This window comes from Malaclemys terrapin, chromosome 1, assembly GCF_027887155.1.
Source record: "Malaclemys terrapin pileata isolate rMalTer1 chromosome 1, rMalTer1.hap1, whole genome shotgun sequence".
NCBI classification, from domain to species: domain Eukaryota; kingdom Metazoa; phylum Chordata; order Testudines; family Emydidae; genus Malaclemys; species Malaclemys terrapin.
Window position 1 is genome coordinate 190,764,406 of NC_071505.1, and position 18,930 is coordinate 190,783,335.

Genomic DNA, 18,930 nt, shown 5'->3' on the forward strand with positions numbered 1-18,930 from the left:
TTTTCCAACTCACTATCTGCTCAGAATAAACCGCTGACTAAACTGGGTACCAAAATAAAAAAGAGCTGACTTTTAAAAGGGATGTACACCTGCCACTCTACACAAATGGGGGCTTAGCACCTCTTAGTTTCCATTATTTAGGCGCCTTCAACACAGTGTAAGTGCGAAACTTTACACAGAACTTTGAACATTGTGGCCTGTAGTACTTTATGGTCTTACAAACATATTCATCCAGAAGTACCCAAAACTCCGATTTTTAAAAGTGCCCTGTTCCCATTGTCGTGGGTTATTTCTATGTACAAAACACACTACCGTCCAGAAAGGGTCATTTTAGGCTATTGATACTTGTATCCACCCTGTGATTGATTGTTGCATCCTGTTACACAAGGTAGGGAGACACACTCAGCTCCTTGTTCTTTGCTTGTTATAGAACCACTCCTTAATGGTATGTTTATGAATGAGAAGAAGAGACAGACCAGTTGGAGAGAGAGTCTCCACAGCTAGTGTCCTGCCCCCACGCTTCCTTTCTCCCAGTGACTCATGTTAGCAAATCAATACACTAATACTGTTAAATAGGAGGGCCCGCTATACTCACCGGCGTGCACCACATTGCATAAAGGGCAACACAGTGAATCAGGATACCCAGAGCCGGTCCCTACAGCAACTCCGGCCTCCTTATGTGGGACTACGCCTAAAACACATCTCCAAACTCCAGATTAACAGCCCCCGTCCGGGAAGGAGTTACATGAGATGCACGCTGCGTTTCTAGTCTGACCGTGTGCACACCAGAGGAGTTTGTATGTTGTCCCAATCCCCCCCGCTCCCCTGGCTCCCACTGATTCCCCCCTCCCCGGTTTAATACCTCCCTCAGAGACATGCTGAAAGGCCAAATACCTTGAAAGCAATCGGCAGTGTCTTGTTGCACCTCCAGTGCGTCGGGAGCACGGAGCAGAGGAAGTTGGGGCTGTCAGTGCGGACCAGCTCCCCTGGGTGATCCGCTAGCACCTCCACCATGCTGCGGTCTGCAGTTCTCAGCTTCCCCACCAGGGCGCCGCTGTTCTCCTGGCCGGCCAGCGGGAGCGCCTCGCTCATCTTCCCCGGGCTCAGAGTGGTGGAGGGCGGCGTGAAGCGGCGGCTGGTGCTGGTATCTACGGGGATACGCATCACAACAAGCCTGTTGAGTGAAAAATCTCCCAAGAGTTCTTACAAAGCAGCGACACGAGTGTAACTCTTCAGCGATCAGCCCTCTGGAGACCAACATAAACGGATACAGGCTTAGCACTCGGGGTGGGGGGAAGGAGGGGAGTCGTTTCTATGCCTGGCCCAAAGTTAATTTTGCTGAGCAGTTTGAGGCAGCGAATAAACTGAGCTTTAACTCTTTGGCTTCCTGGGCCTGCGAAACAGAAGAGTTAATCCAATAATCGAAACAATCTTCCGCACGGGGGTGTACTGTGAAGGCTGCACATTTAGTCTTTGGTTGGTACAAGAGTTATTAGAGGCAAAGCTCCCTCCAAAAATCCCGCACACCAGGGAAATATTTAGGCAGGGGAAAGCTAAGACACACGTTCAGACACACAAGCAAAACCTGGAGTTAATTCCCTATCAGTTTCTTCCAGGTGATTTTTCTAAAGTCCCAATAGAATACAAAATACATCAGTATCTTCCATAGACAACAGCCGCTCTCTAAAATGGCGAAAATCGGCTTCAGTCTTCAAAGAATACAATGCGCGAGCTAGGATTTTCAAAGGTCAGCTGACTATAACAATGTATATATACACAGACACACACATATACTGTACTTCATCAAATATTTACAGTATAATCTGCAGAGAATTTAAACACAACAGAAATCCATTAATGGTCTCTGCAGGGTTTTTTGTTTTTAAAGTAGCCTTGAAAATCAGCTCCAGTAGTTCGACTTGCGTTGCTCTAGAAGTACTCGTGTCATGATCTGTCAGTAATTTTGAAAAAATGTTCAGTGCATGGAATTCAATATAGATATAAATGCCTTTGGTACAAAGTCTCTCCTAAATCTTAGAAAGGTCGCAGCCGATCTCAAGCTCTGAGGCTAAAAAGTCCACACATGAAAACGTGGTTTTGGGGATGTTGGTTAAATTGTGGGTTCTCTCTGTGGTTTGGTGTGTGCAACAGCTCTCTCGCGCGCTCTCTCTCTCACACACACACTCTTCAGAAGTCAACCAACAGTCTGCAGCAGTTTGGTGAGTCACTGCCAACTTTTTGTGTGTGTGTGTGTGTGTGCAATCTCTGAGACAATCTTCCTCTAATTCGGCCACAGAAGCCAGCTGCTTGACAATATTTTAACCACAGCAGGTGGAACTCTGCTTTCGGAGACACGCTTTTTTCTCTTTTCGCCTGAACGAGATCGATACTGAAAGCTGGCAAGTAAAAACTAATGTCTGCTTGCAAAGGACCGCGAGCGTCCCTTCCGAAAAGAGAGAGGAGCTGGAGCACTCACACACATACACACAGGACAATGACAAAAGTTCACAGACTCGGTAGAAGTTAAAATATCCAGCCCCGAAGATAGTTCTGAAAAAAGCCCATTTCCACAGCTGAGAGAGCTTGAGAGTCTTCACGTGCTCACAGGGAACGCTTCCTCATGGCTGCCTACTGAACACAGGCTACACAGCTTTATGACCTTCTGTGAGGAGCTGTTTGTTTGCTCATGCTGATCTGGAAAGCCTGGTCCTCCCGCCTCCCTTGCGCCCTTCTGGCTCTATGAATGGAGATTGACTGGAAATGAATTTGCTTTTACAGTAAGAGTGCGGAGGAATGTCATTCCCTCAGCTCTTTTGCATATGGGGAGGACGCCGGCCAATCAGATCCCTTTCCGGTATCAGCCAGGGCGCGGCTCCAGTCCGGGGGCTCCTGGAATTGGCCCGGGCGCTGCCGCCGGAGCTACTGTAAAGAGCCCAAGTGTCAATGGGATGCCGCGGCCACCACAAAACACACACAGAGGCAGAGAGCATGTGCGGCTGCTGGTGCTCCTCAGACCCCACCGCAAACACCGACTGCGGGGGCAGCGGCAGCAGCCCTGTGCATAATGCACTTAGCTCCCTGCCTGTGGTTTGCTAATGCTAAAGGATATTATATGCAGTGACACCAGCACCAAGAATGGCAGCTGACAAGCAAACCCTGGCCTAAGCCAGCCTTTCAGACCCCCCCCCCCCCGTTTCACTGCAGTTTTGTCTGAACTACATTTAAAAGCCACCTCTACTAGGCAATTGATGATTGGTGGGTTCCTGGGATGTCTATTAGGACCAGGGTTAACTGTACATAATCAGCCTTGCCTTGAAAAATTACTCTCCCAGGCACCAAATATAATCACTTGAACTTTATCACGATGACTGACTATATTGAAATGTGTAATGATATTTGCACCCACTCGCCCCAAAATACACAGTTTTGCAAGTCTATCCCGCCTCCCCCACTTTAATCTGTCACTTCTTCCTTCCTCCCTCTAGGGTCCTTTCAGGTTTATACAATTTCAATCTCCGTCATATTCCTGAGCTTTTAACATGTGCACAACAGAAGCTGGTCCAATAAAAGCTATTACCTCACCCACCTTGTCTCTCTAGAATCTCTTTCACAGGGGAGGCCAGGACAATTGCAGTCTTTGGCAAATGGCCAACATAGATATGCCTGCAAATCACGTTTTAAAAAGGCACAAATCATGCTATTTCAGTCACAAAATATTCAGCCAGTGAATGGCACTACCTGTGTTCCCACCATGTCCTTCTGCTGTTACACAGTCCCAAGTTAAATGAGGTTTGAGTAACATTGTGGGCCCAGCAAACTACAGCTTGCACAAGCATTCACTTTCTTTTTTTTTTACCACAGCAGCATTTGTTCCAACTGTCCTTTCACTCTTGAGAACCCAGTGACTCACCCCCAGTCTAGCAACAGCTAGGGGCCTCTACCCCTCTCTCAAAACTACTATTATAGTCCCCTTCTGCCTCTCCCTCTCAGGATCTGCCCCTGAATGACCACTCTGGTAGTGCCATAGACACAGCTAATGTCATAGACCCAGCCAAAAAATACAGTTCCCTCTGCACCACTATGGTGGGATTGGTGATCCAGTCACTTCTAAAACACAGCTCTCCAATTTTCGAACAGGGAGCACAGCACTGGCCACCCTGCATCCAGGGTATTTTCCTTTAGAAGTCCTGCTTATTTCAGGACACGAAGGTAAGCCATGCTGTTAGACTGCCGTTGGTCAAAATGGAAGTAGTGGGATTTCTGTTCGTAGCATTTCACTGTGGACATTGATGGCATGGGTTTAGTTTAGTTTTTCTTCTGATTTTTTTAAGCAGTTGCCCTTTGCCAAATACGAGTCACTCCTGGCAGAGGGTGCTGCAGAGCAGCTCTGGGCCCAGCTCCGGCTGCCCTCTCTCATGGCTATGTCCTGGCTAGCCTTGCCCCCCTGAAATTTCACACCCTTGTGAGCTAAATAAAACAGAGGTTACCAAGGCAGGCTTCTGCTGGTGCTTTTTTTCTACACTAGTGCTCCTCCTGCTGATAGGGCTGGGGGAGTTGAATTGGTAGCAAAGATGTGACATTTTGAGGGGAAAATGTCAAGTACAGACAAGGCCAACATGAGCTAATATAGCCACTTGGCAGACACTGTTTGGCCCATACCCTCCTTGCCATCAGCAGTATTTAAACAAGCCAAGACCTAAAACTGTGCTAATGATTTAATGAAATTACATCTCTGGGCCATGCCAGAGCCAGCACTCCTTTGAGATAACCATCCTGCCTGTGCCTCCTTATCCTTCCCAGGAGATGCCCCACGGGCCTAGAGGCCACAAAGTTGTCCTCTCCTTCCTTCCTGAAGCTGCTCCTTCCACCCCTTCTCTCTCTGTGTCACCTCAAGGGCTATTTCCTTACCCTCCTCCCCAGTCCTGGCCTCAGCTGCAAGGGAGGGCCCTGCAGTTGCTCCCACACAGGGATATATGGGGTATGGTGCAAGGCTAGACAGCAGTTCTGAACAGGGATAAGGGCAAGCAACAACAGCTGGTCCCCCAATGACTGAGGGGAAGTGGGGGAGCAGGCACGTTGGTTAATAAAAACCATTGCTAAAAGCTGTACTGTGGAAACAGGAGGGACAAGCCCTGCCTTTAACAGCAAAGAGGAAGCGAGCTGAAGGCTTGTTCCTTGAGTCTCTGAGCTGCCTACGGTTTATTGCGCAATCCAAGCCAAACCCGTAATGCAAAATCAAACAGCAAATAAACCCCGGGGAAGGCGGTGGCGCTGCACCGCCTCCCCCCTGCAGCAATGCGGAGCGGACAGTAGAGGGGGCCAACAGCCTTTTTTCCTCGGCACTCTCCTGCAAAGCTGGGCGAAGCCGCAGGGCGCGGGCGGGGAACGAGCCCGGCTGTCCTTTGCCCCGTGCAGGGAACCGCAACAGCTCAGCCAGCTCTGGTGCAAAACACGCCGGAGCTAGGCCAGGTCTTTCCGCACAGCTTCGCACAGGCTACACACACTCACACACCCGGAGAAAGGCTGCCCGAGACACACACAACACCCCCCCCCCCCAGCCCAGAGAAAGGCTGCCCGAGAGCGGATTCTGAGCAGAGAAAAAGAGTCCGGGTGATGAACGATGCCATGTATCTAGCGCTCGGCTGAGCCAGGCTCTGGGCGAAATGCTTCTTTCCCCAGTTTATATCTGCAAGTGTGGCAATGTTGAGCGGGTAACTGGTAAAGAGCGATCCTAGCCTCGGGCGGCTCAGATAGGCAGGGTGGGGCCCATTGCTGGGAGGGGTTCACCAACTCCCCCCTCCAGAAACTAACAAGCCGGGAACCAGGGACTGGATTAGATGGCGGGCGCAGAACTGTTTGATCCCTGAGCCACACAACTAAGAGCTCAGGGGTTCAACTCGCAGGACGCGTCCCTGGCAGCGCCCGCTCTGCGGGCGAGAAGACGTGGCTGAAAGAGGAACAACCGTGTTAGGCGTGTTTAGCCGCTCTCACGACCCCCCTTAGTCGTGTCCCCTGCGGGCACAGGCAGAGAGATCTCGTTCCGCGCTGCATTCCCTGTGCCAGCCAAGCCTGGGCTGTGCGAGGAGCGCAGGGCAACACACCTGTTCCCCACGTGAAAGCAGCTGTTAGGAGGGCGTGTGCCACCCAAGTTATGGAAAGGGGCACATTACACACTCCCCACCCTGCCGGCTCAATCGCCAGCCGCTGTCCGGCTCCAGCGCCCTTCTGTTCATGACAGAAGAGGGAAAAGTTCAACTTGGCTAACACTTCGCATTCAAACACAACCAGAGCCCGGGCGAGGAGCTTCACAAGGCTGGTGCTAGGAATAATTTTTTTTTAACAAAAAGAAAAGCACTACAGTTGCACCCGAACTTGTTTACACAAAATGAAGCTAACGTGGATTATTTCTCTGTGTAATTCTCCCAGAGACAGGGAATTCATGTCCTTCATTGGCATGTTCATGGGGGGGATTTAATTCCTAATATGCCGCCTGTTTGGTTAGTCAATAATCCTCTGCAGAAGGCTTCCGATGGGTATTTAATTCACCGGAGATGAGCACAGCCTGTGATCTTGCAAATTCACTAGACATTTGTTTTAAAATTGCTCCGCTGTTGCACGTAGGAGCGTTTTCACATTTCATATTTTCAGGATCCCGCTTCTTTTATGTCTCCCAGAAGCTGCAATTTCCCCTTTACTGGGAGCTAAACGTTATTGAAAGGCAGAAACTGCATACTTTCACTGCGTTGCAAACACACTACCACCACATTTACGACGCGTCCTGAGCGGTATCTCCCGTTCCCTAACGAAAAGTTTCTTATGCATCATACAGACGCAGTTCTTTCTATACAAGAGAACAACAGTTTCATTTTAGAATGGCTTTTCGTCGCTCTATAGCTTCCAGTTTTTTTAGTAACATATATAGGTGATGCAATTTTAGTATTTCCCCCAGAACTAACAGGGTAAGATCTTGATAGTTGTTCGAAATTTGTTTACAACATAAAAAGAAGAACAGGAGTACTTGTGGCACCTTAGAGACTAACAAATTTATTAGAGCATAAGCTTTCGTGGGCTACAGCCCACTTCTTCGGATGCAACATAGTATCTTCACAGAACCTTCAGTGGCAAATATAAAATATGTCCTTAAATAACAAATTGAATGAAGGATACATGGGTTACTAAATATACTTATTGGGGAATTACAGGGTCGAGGATTTAATCAAAAAGCTTTTTAAAACCTCATCATTTAACAAGAGCACGTTTTGTGTATTTTTTTTAAATTCTGCCACTTGTAGTATTAAATCATTGCAGTGAACTGTTCACTGTTCAACTTTCCCTTGTGCTAAATTATCTCAAGTCTAAATTACTTCTGATCTATTTCGTTATATTTTTAGGAGCAATTAAAAAGGCAAGTGGGGATTTATAAAATACAGTTTACTATGTTTATTACATATGGGATATATTAGTGGTGGATAACCTTTTTATAGACATTGAATAGATAAGGAGAATAGTTTCAGTGAAGTAACATCTCCATAGTTGTATATATTACATCATGTAAAATACACACACCAACAGAATTTGATTGTTTTTTGAATCAAGTAGGATTCTTCAGCTTTAGTCAGGTGGTTTTAAGGCATTTTAGTTTTAAAATTCATTAGTATACTGAGCTGAATTTCACTCATTAGTGATCCTTTCTTAATCTGAATTAGTCACTTGAAATGGAAATGATATAGAAATACAAAGGAAAATGGAAACACAAAATTTCCATGTTTAATAGAAGACATGGGAAATATTTCATCCTTATAACCCTGCACCATTTAGCTGGCATTATCCATGTTGAAAAGAAATGTATTACTAAACCAAGAGTAATAATAAAGCATTTTAAATAGCTTGAAGCCAGGCTTTACATTAAAATAAGCTGTAACAAGGAGTTATATGTGATGGAGATAATTGATAAAGTTGAACTTGAATGTTGTATATTACATGTCTATCAGGGTTAAGGCAGCAGTAAGAATGTTTTAATCTTTTGGTTAATTTAATTTATCATCTTCCATTTTGCTGAACTGTGCATGATGAACAGAGAAATATAATTTGAATCTACTGTATGGTGAAAATCTCTAGGTGGAATCATTCTGTGTAAATACTCTGAAAGAATAGAAGTTAATGAAATAAACAGGTTGCATGAATAAAATGAGAGTTACTAGTGAAATGATGGTTGTTATATATGAAGGTAAATTATACATATATTAGGCAACATTTTTTGCTAACATAATCTTTCTTAGTATTCCAAAGGCTAAGAATTGTCATAACATATTGTGAAGGTTATGCGTAAGAATCAGTTCAGAACAGGAGTCACAACTTGTATTTTAATGATTAACAGCATACTGCACTGCTTATATTTGTATTTTAATATCAATTTATTACAGCTGTAAACAAACCACATATGACTCTCTAGCCACTATGGGTTGCTTTTGTCATACAGATTGCTAGACCACAAAGCACTGAGCTTTTTAAACTAATGCAGTTAAGCAAAAGCTTTGGAAATATGAGAAAGCAGATTTAGGGATGAATTTTAAACAATATAAATTGCACAGGGAAAATTGAGCATGAACGCAATGCAAGTTACAGCTACTGCATGCAAATACTCTAAGGGCAAACATGAAGAAAAATATACTTGTTCTGAATTGCGTAAATGCATGTGTTTTTGAGCATATTTTACAGAGGAAAAGGAGCAAGTAAAAATACTGTGAAAAGAAAAAAGATGTAGACCTTAACAGAATTGGCCCATATAATATAAAACTACAATCTTAAAAAATCCTGCAAACACTTACACTGCTGTGTAACTTTACTCTGGGCAGTGGTCCCAGTGAAATTAATGGGACTGCTCATATGAATAAAATTATACACATGCTTAATTGTTTGAAGGATTGGGGCCTAAAATAGAACTATTCTCTGGGTCAGCTAGTGTCTGAATTGTTTAGCTTGTCTATTAAGGCCCTGTTGCCAAAAACTCTTAATTGTGTGAGAAATCTTTGCTTCTACATGTGATATGTTGAAGGTGAATAAGGATTTGTAGGATCAGGCCTTTACAACTGACCCTGCAAACACTTAATGCTAGGAATAGCAATTGTTATCATAAGTAGTCTGATTGAATTAGCTAAAAACAATTACTCTGTTATTTAACATATTAAAATATTTTTGTGCTGCTTGCCTTTGAGTTTTATGATTGAACACAGCATTGAGAAAAAATAGTATTCTATAGTTACAGCCATATAATCCTCACTATATCCCACAATGGCCTTGTATATACATTGAAATATATATATTTAATCGAAGTAAGTTAATGTGTATGAGAGGCCATTGAGACAAAATAGGCTGTGAGGTCTCTAATATGTGGAAGACATTTCGCTCTATATATTTAATTGGACTGGCTGGTGCTTATCCATTGTTATGCCAGGACTTTGGCTTGGAAGAGGGTAACTTGGCTGCAATTCAACCCAGGGAAGGCTGAGGTTGTGCAGGTATGTTGGGGAGCCAACTAGAGAAATGGCACAGTTGATATGAACTCTGGACATCTGCCTACCTTTTGTTGGTCAGGTTTGCAGTGACCAATGCTTTTGTCACTTCAAAACTCTATTACTGTAATATGGTTTACAGGAAGCTAAGTCTTGGGCAAATCACTTTCCCCATCTGCAAAATGGAGATTAAGACATCTTTGTAAAACCCATTGAAATCTACAGATGAAAAAGGCTATGCAAGTATGCAGCATTATTAATGATTATTATTATTACACTTTAAGACCATCCAGAAGGTGCAGCTCTTAGTGGAAAGCCGTGCTGGTTAAAAGGTCTTTCTTTTTGAGGTGCTCAAACTAGCACTGCCCCTGGTGTAGGCATTTGGGGGAGTTGGATACCCTTATGATCAGGGAGAGATTTTCATCTGTGGAATATACTTTCTGCATCAAACCCCAGATTTGTTCACCTTCAGCAGGCAGTGACACGCCCATTTGTTCTTCCAGGCTTTCCCCATGGGAAGGAATGAGTTGATAGGCGAAAGTAGGAAAGAGCTCAATTGTGGGGAGATTTCAGAGGGGCCAGTTTGTGCGGTCCTACTTATTGCTTTTACCATGAGCACCCTGAACGCTGGGTCTGCTGCTTTAAAAAAAAAAAAGTAGCTATAATTCAAGGCTCGATTAGGCGCAGCTCGATGTAAACTGCACATCCTGAGTGGTCCCCCTCGGAGGTACTGTGTCTCAGAGACACTGTTCTGAGGCACAATCCACTCCCTGATTCCTCTTTTCTCCAGGGAGGAGGCAAAGGTGTAGTAATTTGCTGCTGGTCTATACCAGCAGTCAATTATGGATACTCCCCAATGGTGGTTCAACTTTTCTGGGAGGCTTGTTAGGGGTCAAAGCCAAGGTTCTGCTCATTCCTGGCCGCTCCCTGCTCACCTGCTTCAGAGTGTGTGAAAATAACTGGGTGTGCAGTCCATGCAGACACCAGCATGCCCAGTTCCAAGATCTGCATAGCCCAGGCAGGGGCAAAGGGCACTCTTACTCCTCTCTAGTCCACTGCACGTGGATGTAGCTCAAGTCACAAGCTGGCCCTACATCTACTATAAACTTTTTGTATACAGGATATTTTTACTTTGTCTACTACATTGATGTCCATAACTGGCATGCTGCAGTGAAGGATTGGTCAAAGTTTCCATTGCAAAGCCATTCTTCTGCAGTTTCTAATCTGTGCATTCCATATTGTGTTGGCTAGAAATTTGAAATGCAGGTTAGATGCAACTTTAAAAAAATAAAGTTGGTTACTCAAGGTAATGCTGTAGACTAAGCAGAGAAGTGCTGTTTTGAAATGCATAAATAGAGGGATCCCATCTAAGACCAAGGAGGCAACTATTCCCCCTTTCTCAGCACTCAGATCACAGCAGGAGCAATGCATTTAGTTCTGGGCATCATACTATTGGCAATATATCAGTAAATGAGGGAGATTCCAGAGAAGGGTAACTACAGTGATTAAAGGTCTGGAAGAGACTACCTATAAGGAAAGATTAAAGGAATAAAATATCTCCATTTATTTGAGGTAAAAAAGAAAGCCAAAGGGGACAGCATGACTGAGGTTTACAAGTACATAAAAGGGTACTATAAAAAGGAAGGAGAGGAACTGTTTTCATTAGTTTAAAAATGATAAGACAAGAAATAACAGATGCAAACTGAAGTAAAATAAGGTCAGGTTTAAGAGCAGGGGCAATTCTGATTATAAGATCAAATAGACAGTGGAATATGCTGCAACGTCACGTGAACTTTTCAAGTCACAGCTGAGAAGCATCTTTACAGACAAAATTTAGTGGTGCCAAAAACGCAGCGATGCACGATGACTTGGAAGCCCTAATGATTTTAAGCCAATTTACAGATGCTCTAAAAATGAACTTATACAAATACTCTCTGGTTTCTGATGATTTCTTTCTTTGCACAGCTCAAAAGCAAGAAAATAAAAGGCTGAATTAAGCATTTCCCCTTAAAATTATAATATTGTAGCTAATCTGAGAGTAGAAGCCCAGTTACTTGAGATACATAGGAGTGTGGGGTGTAGAGAGGATGGAAGCGAGTGACCTGAATAATTACTACTGTGTATGTGTAACAACTGGTTTTGAAGCCTTAAATGAGGACTGCATACCATTATATTGTGAGTTACATGCCTCTGTTAGTATAGATAACATCTTTCACACCTAGTGATTTCAATGGCACCTTTCTATACCAACATTTACATAATATCAACCTACATAGGTTCATTGTAAGATTTAGGCTTTTGATGGGATTTCATAAACTGTGGTTGTAAGGACAGAGTGAATTGCTTTCTCCCCTTTCTTTCTTCCTCCTGGTACACTGGTTCTAGGGTGAGGAGACAAGGTGAATACTGGCAGCTCCTTCACTTAGCTGCCCATAGTAGAAAGCTCTCCTCAGTGAATTTGCTTAGCATTTTCAATACTGTTTCACAAGTGAGCACCATGGAAATTGATTGTGCTTTGTGCTCTTCCTGGAGCTCAAGGAGAGTGTGGATAAGACACACAATGACAAGTGATTGCATCATGAGCCTCCGCTTTAGTTTTATTGACTGAGATATAAGGCTGCCATTCTGTCTCTAACCCACTTTGCTATTTCAATTACAATAGAAGACATGATGTAGTAGATTACGTACGCCTCTGACATCTTGGCAACACCCAGGATCTGCAGAGTGAGGTACACACACAACATAAGTCTTAGCTCCAGTTACATTTCTCACAAAAATGAGTATGTATCACAGGACCGATTCTGCCACCTTTAATCACACTATTACCTTTAGTGTGATGGAATACACCCCTGTATTCACACCCTACACACTACTGGAATACTCTTTGTACAAAATATGCCTTGTGAGTTATCATTTGAAACTCATAATTTGATGGTCAGCATTGTCCTGATAAAATATGTATAGTAACATTGAATGTGAAGTTATAAGATCCCCCTCTCTCTGTCCCTACCTTCCACATTTTCTACACCTGAGAAGACAAAAGGAAACAGCTGTTGGACTCTGGCGGAAGGGAGGTTCTGACTGAAGAGTTTGATCAGTAATTTTACTGGAAGCATGTGGTGAGAAATTTGGGTTGAATCTAATATAGTTTGTTAAGTTAGGCACTAGTAAGCAATTTATCTTTATTTTTCTTGTATCAGTTTCTGACTTTTATGCCTCAATACTTATACTCACTTAAAATATCTCTTTTTGTAGTTAATAAACTTGTTTTATTGTTTTATTTAATCCAGTATGTTTAAGTTGAAGTTTCTGGGTAACTCTATTTAAGATAACACGCTAGTGTATATTATTGAAAATGAGGTTGGAGTAAAATGAGGCTCAAATAGGGAAAGAACAAGTTAAAAATTACTTAGACAAATTAGATGTCTTCAGGTCACCAGGGCCTGATGAAATACATCCTAGAATACTCAAGGAGCTGAGTGAGGAGATATCTGAGCCATTAGCGATTATCTTTGAAAAGTCATGAAAGACGAAAGAGATTCCAGAGGACTGGAAAAAGGCAAATATAGAGCCAATCTATAAAATGGGAAATAAGGACAACCCAGGGAATTGCAGACCAGTCAGCATAAGTTCAGTACCTGGAAAGATAAAGAAGCAAATAATTAAGCAACCAGTTTGTGACCACTTAGAAGATAATTAGGTGATAAGTAACTGTCAGCATGTATTTGTCAAAAACAAATCATGTCATACCAACATAACAGCTTTCTTTGACAGGGTAACAAGCCTTGTGGAAGGGGGGAAGTGGTAGACATGGCATGTCTTGACTTTAGTAGGGCTTTTGATACTGTCTCGCATGACTTTCTCATAAACAAACTAGGGAAATACAAGCAAGATGAAGCTACTATAAGGTGAGTACAAAACTAGTTGAAAAACCATTCCCAGAGAGTAGTTATCAGTAGTTCACAGTCAAGCTGGAAGGGCATATCAAATGGGTTCCCACAGGGATCAGTTCTGGGTCCGGTTCTGTTCAATATCTTCATCAATGATTTAGATAATGCCATAGAGAGTACACTTATAAAGTTTGCGGAGGATACCAATGTGGGAGGGGTTATAATTGCTTTGGAGGATAGGATTAAAATTCAAAATGATCTGGACAAAGTGGAGAAATGGTCTGAAATAAATAGGATGAAATTCAATAAGGATAAATGCAAAGTACTCCACTTAGGAAGGAACAATCAGTTGCACACATACAAAATGGGAAATGACTGCCTAGGAAGGAGTACTGCAGAAAGGGATCTGGGGGTCATAGAGGATCACAAGCAAAATATGAGTCAACGGTGTAACACTGTTGCAAAAAAAGCAAACATAATTCTGGGACGTATTAGCAGGAGTATTGTAAGCAAGACACGAGAAGTAATTCTTCCGCTCTACTCCACGCAGATTAGGCCTCAACTGGAGTATTGTGTCCAGTTCTGGGCGCCTCATTTCAGGAAAGATGTGGACAAATTGGAGAAAATCCAGAGAAGAGCAACAAAAATTATTAAAGATCTAAAAAACATGACCTATGAGGGAAGATTGAAAAAATTTGGGTTTGTTTAGTCTGGAGAAGAGAAGACTGAGAGGGGACATGATAACAGTTTTCAAGTACACAAAAGATTGCTACAAGGAGGAGGGAGAAAAATTGTTCTTCTTAACCTCTGAGGCTAGGACAAGAAACATTGGGCTTAAATTGCAGCAAGGGCAGTTTAGGTTGGACATTAGGAAAAACTTCCTGTCAGAGTGGTTAAGCACTGGAACAAATTGCCTAGGGAGGTTGTGGAATCTCCATCATTGGGGATTTTTAAGAGCAGGTTGGACAAACACCTGTCAGGGATGGTCTAGAGAATACTTAGTCCTGCCTTGAGTGCAGGGGACTGGACTAGATGACCTCTCGAGGTCCCTTCCAGTTCTATGATTTTATAAAGCCCATGACTGGGAGTGTGTTGGGGTCACCCTGCCATATAACCAAGGCTGGTAAGAGCCAGGGTGTCACTGGCGGGCTGCAGTTAAAACAAAGACATCTGGGAGTCACCTGCATGCTGGTATCTGGTTGTGAGCAGTCCAGATTGGAGGCTACAACACAAGATATTTCAAGGCACTCCAGATTACAGGGTAGGGGTGACACAGCACACCCCTCACTGGTCTGGATTGTACTCTGGTATGTCAGACTGACTCCTCAAATAGACAATATGGGAGACTAGACTACTTACAGATAAGTAGTGTAAGGCTATACTCAATACACATACTTTTAATATACACACAGCAAGGAGATTTGCTGAACTAGTGAGAAGGAGTTCTGAGAATGTCCATTTCTTATTCTTCTGTAGTGCATACAAGACCTCAGATAGTCAGGTGCAAAAAAGCTTCCAGCCCCAGCAATTGAGTTGCATGTCATCCACATACCACTGCCTTGGTGAACCTAACGTTTATTCCTTCTAACATTAGTGGTACACATCTAAAAATGACGCTCCACAGAGAAGGCATTTTTGCCTCCGAGCTGTTAAGGGACCATGCTCGGGATTTTCACTACAAGATCATTTGCCTGAATCAGAGATGGAGGAAGAAAGCCTAACTGAAATGCAAAGGCCTATTAACCACGATCATCACCACTAATGCATTTTCACAGCCACAGACGAAGCCGCAAGTTAATCTCATAAATTGTTTCTTTTCCACTTAACATTCCACCTGCAACTGATTGTTCAGTGTACCATTTAGATGCTCTAGGCTCTGATATATTGTTGCCAGTCTTATGAGAACCTTTTCCCCACTATGGAACAACTTTAGTATATAATCTAGTTTACGGTAATGTATATGCAACAGGATTAAGAATAGACTTGAAGAAAGACATCGTTTCAAATAATCAAGATACAGACTTTAATGTTAATAATTGGAAAATATTTGGATTATTATAAATATTTTACATACATATGTAAGATGAATTCCAGTTAAATGCTGATTTGTTTAATCCAAGAAATTAACGTAATTTTAATATATCAATATGTCACCTCCCTCTGGAATTCATCTTGTAAGATTGTTTGCAATGCTGGCATGAGTGTGTACACATTATATAGAGTGTAGAGAGGGATGAAGCTATTAAGTCATTTAGTCCATCTCCTTGCCAGTGTAAGAATGTTCATTATTGTGTTTTTTCTGGTTTAGCTGTGTTTTGTTTTGTTTTGTTTGAAATATGGCTGTGGACTTTTGCTCTGTGTTTGTACAGTATCTAGTACAATGGGGTCCTGGTTCATGACTGGGGCTCCTAGGTATGGCCACAAAACAAATAACAACAATAAAAGGGATTTACAGGCAGGATTTGCCATATGTATATGTATGCACACTGTGACAGAGTGCTGGGCAAAGGGTTGCAGATTCAGCCCTCTGTCACGCCCGCTCCTTGTTAGGGGAACAAATTAGAGCAGGCTGGAGGTTACCTGGCCCTAATTGGGGAGGTGGAGACAGCTGCTACCGAACTAGCCTGGGGCTGCATAAAAGCCACAGGGGAAGGAAGCCAGGGGAGAGCAAGAGAAAAGGAAAAAGGCAGGGAGGTAGCTCTCCACTCCCCCCTGCCTGCAGATGGTGAAGGGTAATTTGTACATGGTGAAACGGTAGTGGGAACGAGCCTGAGAATAAAGTACATCAGTGGTTACTAAACACAGGGTCTCCAAGTGCCTTTATTAACCCAACAGGGGCAGCACCCAAGAGGCTCCTGCATATCAAAACAATAAAGTATAATAATAGAAAAGATGCATATAAGGGCCTGATTCTGCATTCTTCATGCAACTGATTCTTCCACTGAATCAAATGTGTATCCAGGCAATGCAGAATTCTGGCCTTTCATGATGCTTTTTATGACATGAAATCTTTTCCTAAGCTTTATGTTTGTTAAAGTGTCTAATGATCGGAGCTTATTCTTTCCCCATATTATTTACATTTTTGATTTTTCATAATCTTCTCTTTTTCAAATGGTACTCAGTTTTCAATAGTATCCTTACAGTGTAACTCACTAGAATAGTTTTATTTGACACTTCATTAGCTATTATTCAATTATTTTTTGGGCTGACACATGCAGGCATCTGCAGTACTTCCGAAGTCAGTGAGCTGTGGCTACATTAGGACTTTTTTTTATCAAGCAGTGAGAGGAAATACTGGTCTCCACCACCACAAAAAAGCTAGGGGAATTTTAAACAAGTCTGGATATCCAGAACCATGATCCCAATGAGTAATTCATTCTGGAGATGGATTAATTTTTATTTAACCCTCCTCCCCAAAAATACCTATCTTTATTGCTATAGAGAGAAAGATTTTTGAGCCTTAAGAATCAGGAAAGAAGATGCTACACAAATTGTGGCAATTCCCTTTGGCTCTCCATGATCGAACACTCTCCCCCTTTCCAACTCCAACTCCCATGAAAGAAAAAAGGCCCAATCCTCAACTGATGTAAATCAATACAGCTCCATTACACCAGCCAAGAATTGGGGCCAGAGTGGCATTTCTGACATTGGCTGTTTATAAAGCCAAGATCTGACCGTCTAAAGACACATTCAGTAGGGTATAGATGGCCCTCCCCGTCATTTTGGATAAGAGCACAAATTGTAGCAGAGATAACATTTTAAAATAATGGTACACTGACTGGCTCAGTAAACTGTTAGTGGGATAGGAGAGAAGTTGTTAGATTCATGGTTCAAGCCCAGGTCAATAGAGAACATTACCATTTAAGAGCTATTTGGTAGTTTGTGTGAAACAGATGATGGTATCAGTTCACTTTCCACTGGACAAGGTAGCCCCAAAATAGTCATTCCAGTGTGTAGCCTTAACAGAACGGTCATAGACTGAACTGCTGTTTGACCTTCCAAGGTGGAGTTGAGGCATACTGGTAGGGCAAGAGCTTACACTGTTGCTGCCTATTCTAATAAATACAGGATTGCATACTCCTAGACTGTCAATCAGGCACCACAAAATACTAAATTGACTTCAAATATGCATAAATAAGGATATCATTTTGACACAGAGGTCACAGAAATAGCAACTTTGAATAAAATCAGTGAAATCTTGGAAATGGCTGTGAAATCACATTTGCTTAGGCCTCCAGATTGAGTGGCGTTGTGACCTGGTGCACAGGGCTGCAGTGCCACTCAGGTTGAGCCATATGCGTAGATGGATATGGAGAGGAGGACCAGCCAAACCTGAGTTGCACTAAGACCCTGTGTGCTAGGTTACAACATCTGGAGTTGGGAGCCAGCCTCAGCCCCATGACTCAGGAGCCACCACTCCAGGGTGGGCTTGCTTTCCAGCATCCCTACTCCCTGCCCTGGCCTTATCTTTCAGCACCCCCACTATACTCCTGTGTATGCTGCTGTACCCAAAACGATATTATTTGGTGACCTTTCTGTGACTTACTGTTTTTTTCCTGCACCCCTTCTGTGAAATTTACTAAAAATTTCCATGCAAAAATCATGGCTTTAAAAACAAATAATCACAAAAAAAGGATTACTTTGTTTTGATTGGAAACCATCAATATTTCTTCAGGAAGCTTGTTTTTTAGAACACGTTTTTTCTTTATCCAGTTAGGTTGCTATAACAGCTTCAATCTACAATAGATCTCCCGTGGAGGTCACAGCGAATCATAATAGACAACACTGGTCACTTCTTCTCCCATCTCCCACCCTCATCTGTCCATGATAAGATCTGTACATGAGTGAAAGATGAGATACACTCCTCAGTGAGAGAGATGTGAAAATTATCCCCCGTTATCCGAGGAAGCGGGATTCTGAGACACATGATGTGAGAATATAGTGGGTTAGACTGAGTTAATGCTGCCTTCTTATCCTTTCATGTAATTGCCATAGAAAATGAAGAAATACAACAAGGATAACCAATTTAGGTTTCTTAACTCAAGTGTACAATATTTTAAACAATCTAACTATAAAGTCTTATTGGCCCTGATTATCTGATCCATTAACCCCAAGTGTAACTCCACAGTGATCTAGTAGAGATCTTCTTGATTTACACCAGTGCAAGTCAGAGGGAAATTGAGCTATTTGAGTTTAATTGTGTTAAAATAAAAAAATCTGCAAAGTTTCAATTGCTTATTTACAAATCAACTCTCAAATAGCTATTAAAAGTACAGAACATTTATAAGCATGAACAAATCTGTATAGGGTAGCAAGACATAGTGAATTGTATACCAACTATCTTAATATTAGCCACTCCATAAGCTACATTTATATAAAAGGGAATTTATTGTATACTCAGGCAAATATCTTAGCAAGTTTGGCTTGGGAGCATATCTGTTTACAGCCTTTCATTAGCAGATGTGGTGTATGATACCAGTGACACAATGGGTTATCTATAAATTGCCAAGTTTATTTTGAGCACAATG

The 18,930-nt window shown here is 42.6% G+C and overlaps 1 protein-coding gene across 2 annotated transcripts in view; it reads right to left on the bottom strand.

Annotated features, from left to right (window-relative positions):
- The window catches only part of RUNX1 (RUNX family transcription factor 1), a 288,952-nt gene that overhangs the window by 86,345 nt on the left and 183,677 nt on the right, over positions 1–18,930 (bottom strand). For both annotated transcript variants that reach the window (XM_054048759.1, XM_054048767.1), the window contains one exon: positions 895–1,148. In XM_054048759.1, the coding sequence (XP_053904734.1) occupies positions 895–1,148 (254 nt within the window). The remainder of the gene's footprint in view (positions 1–894; positions 1,149–18,930) is intronic.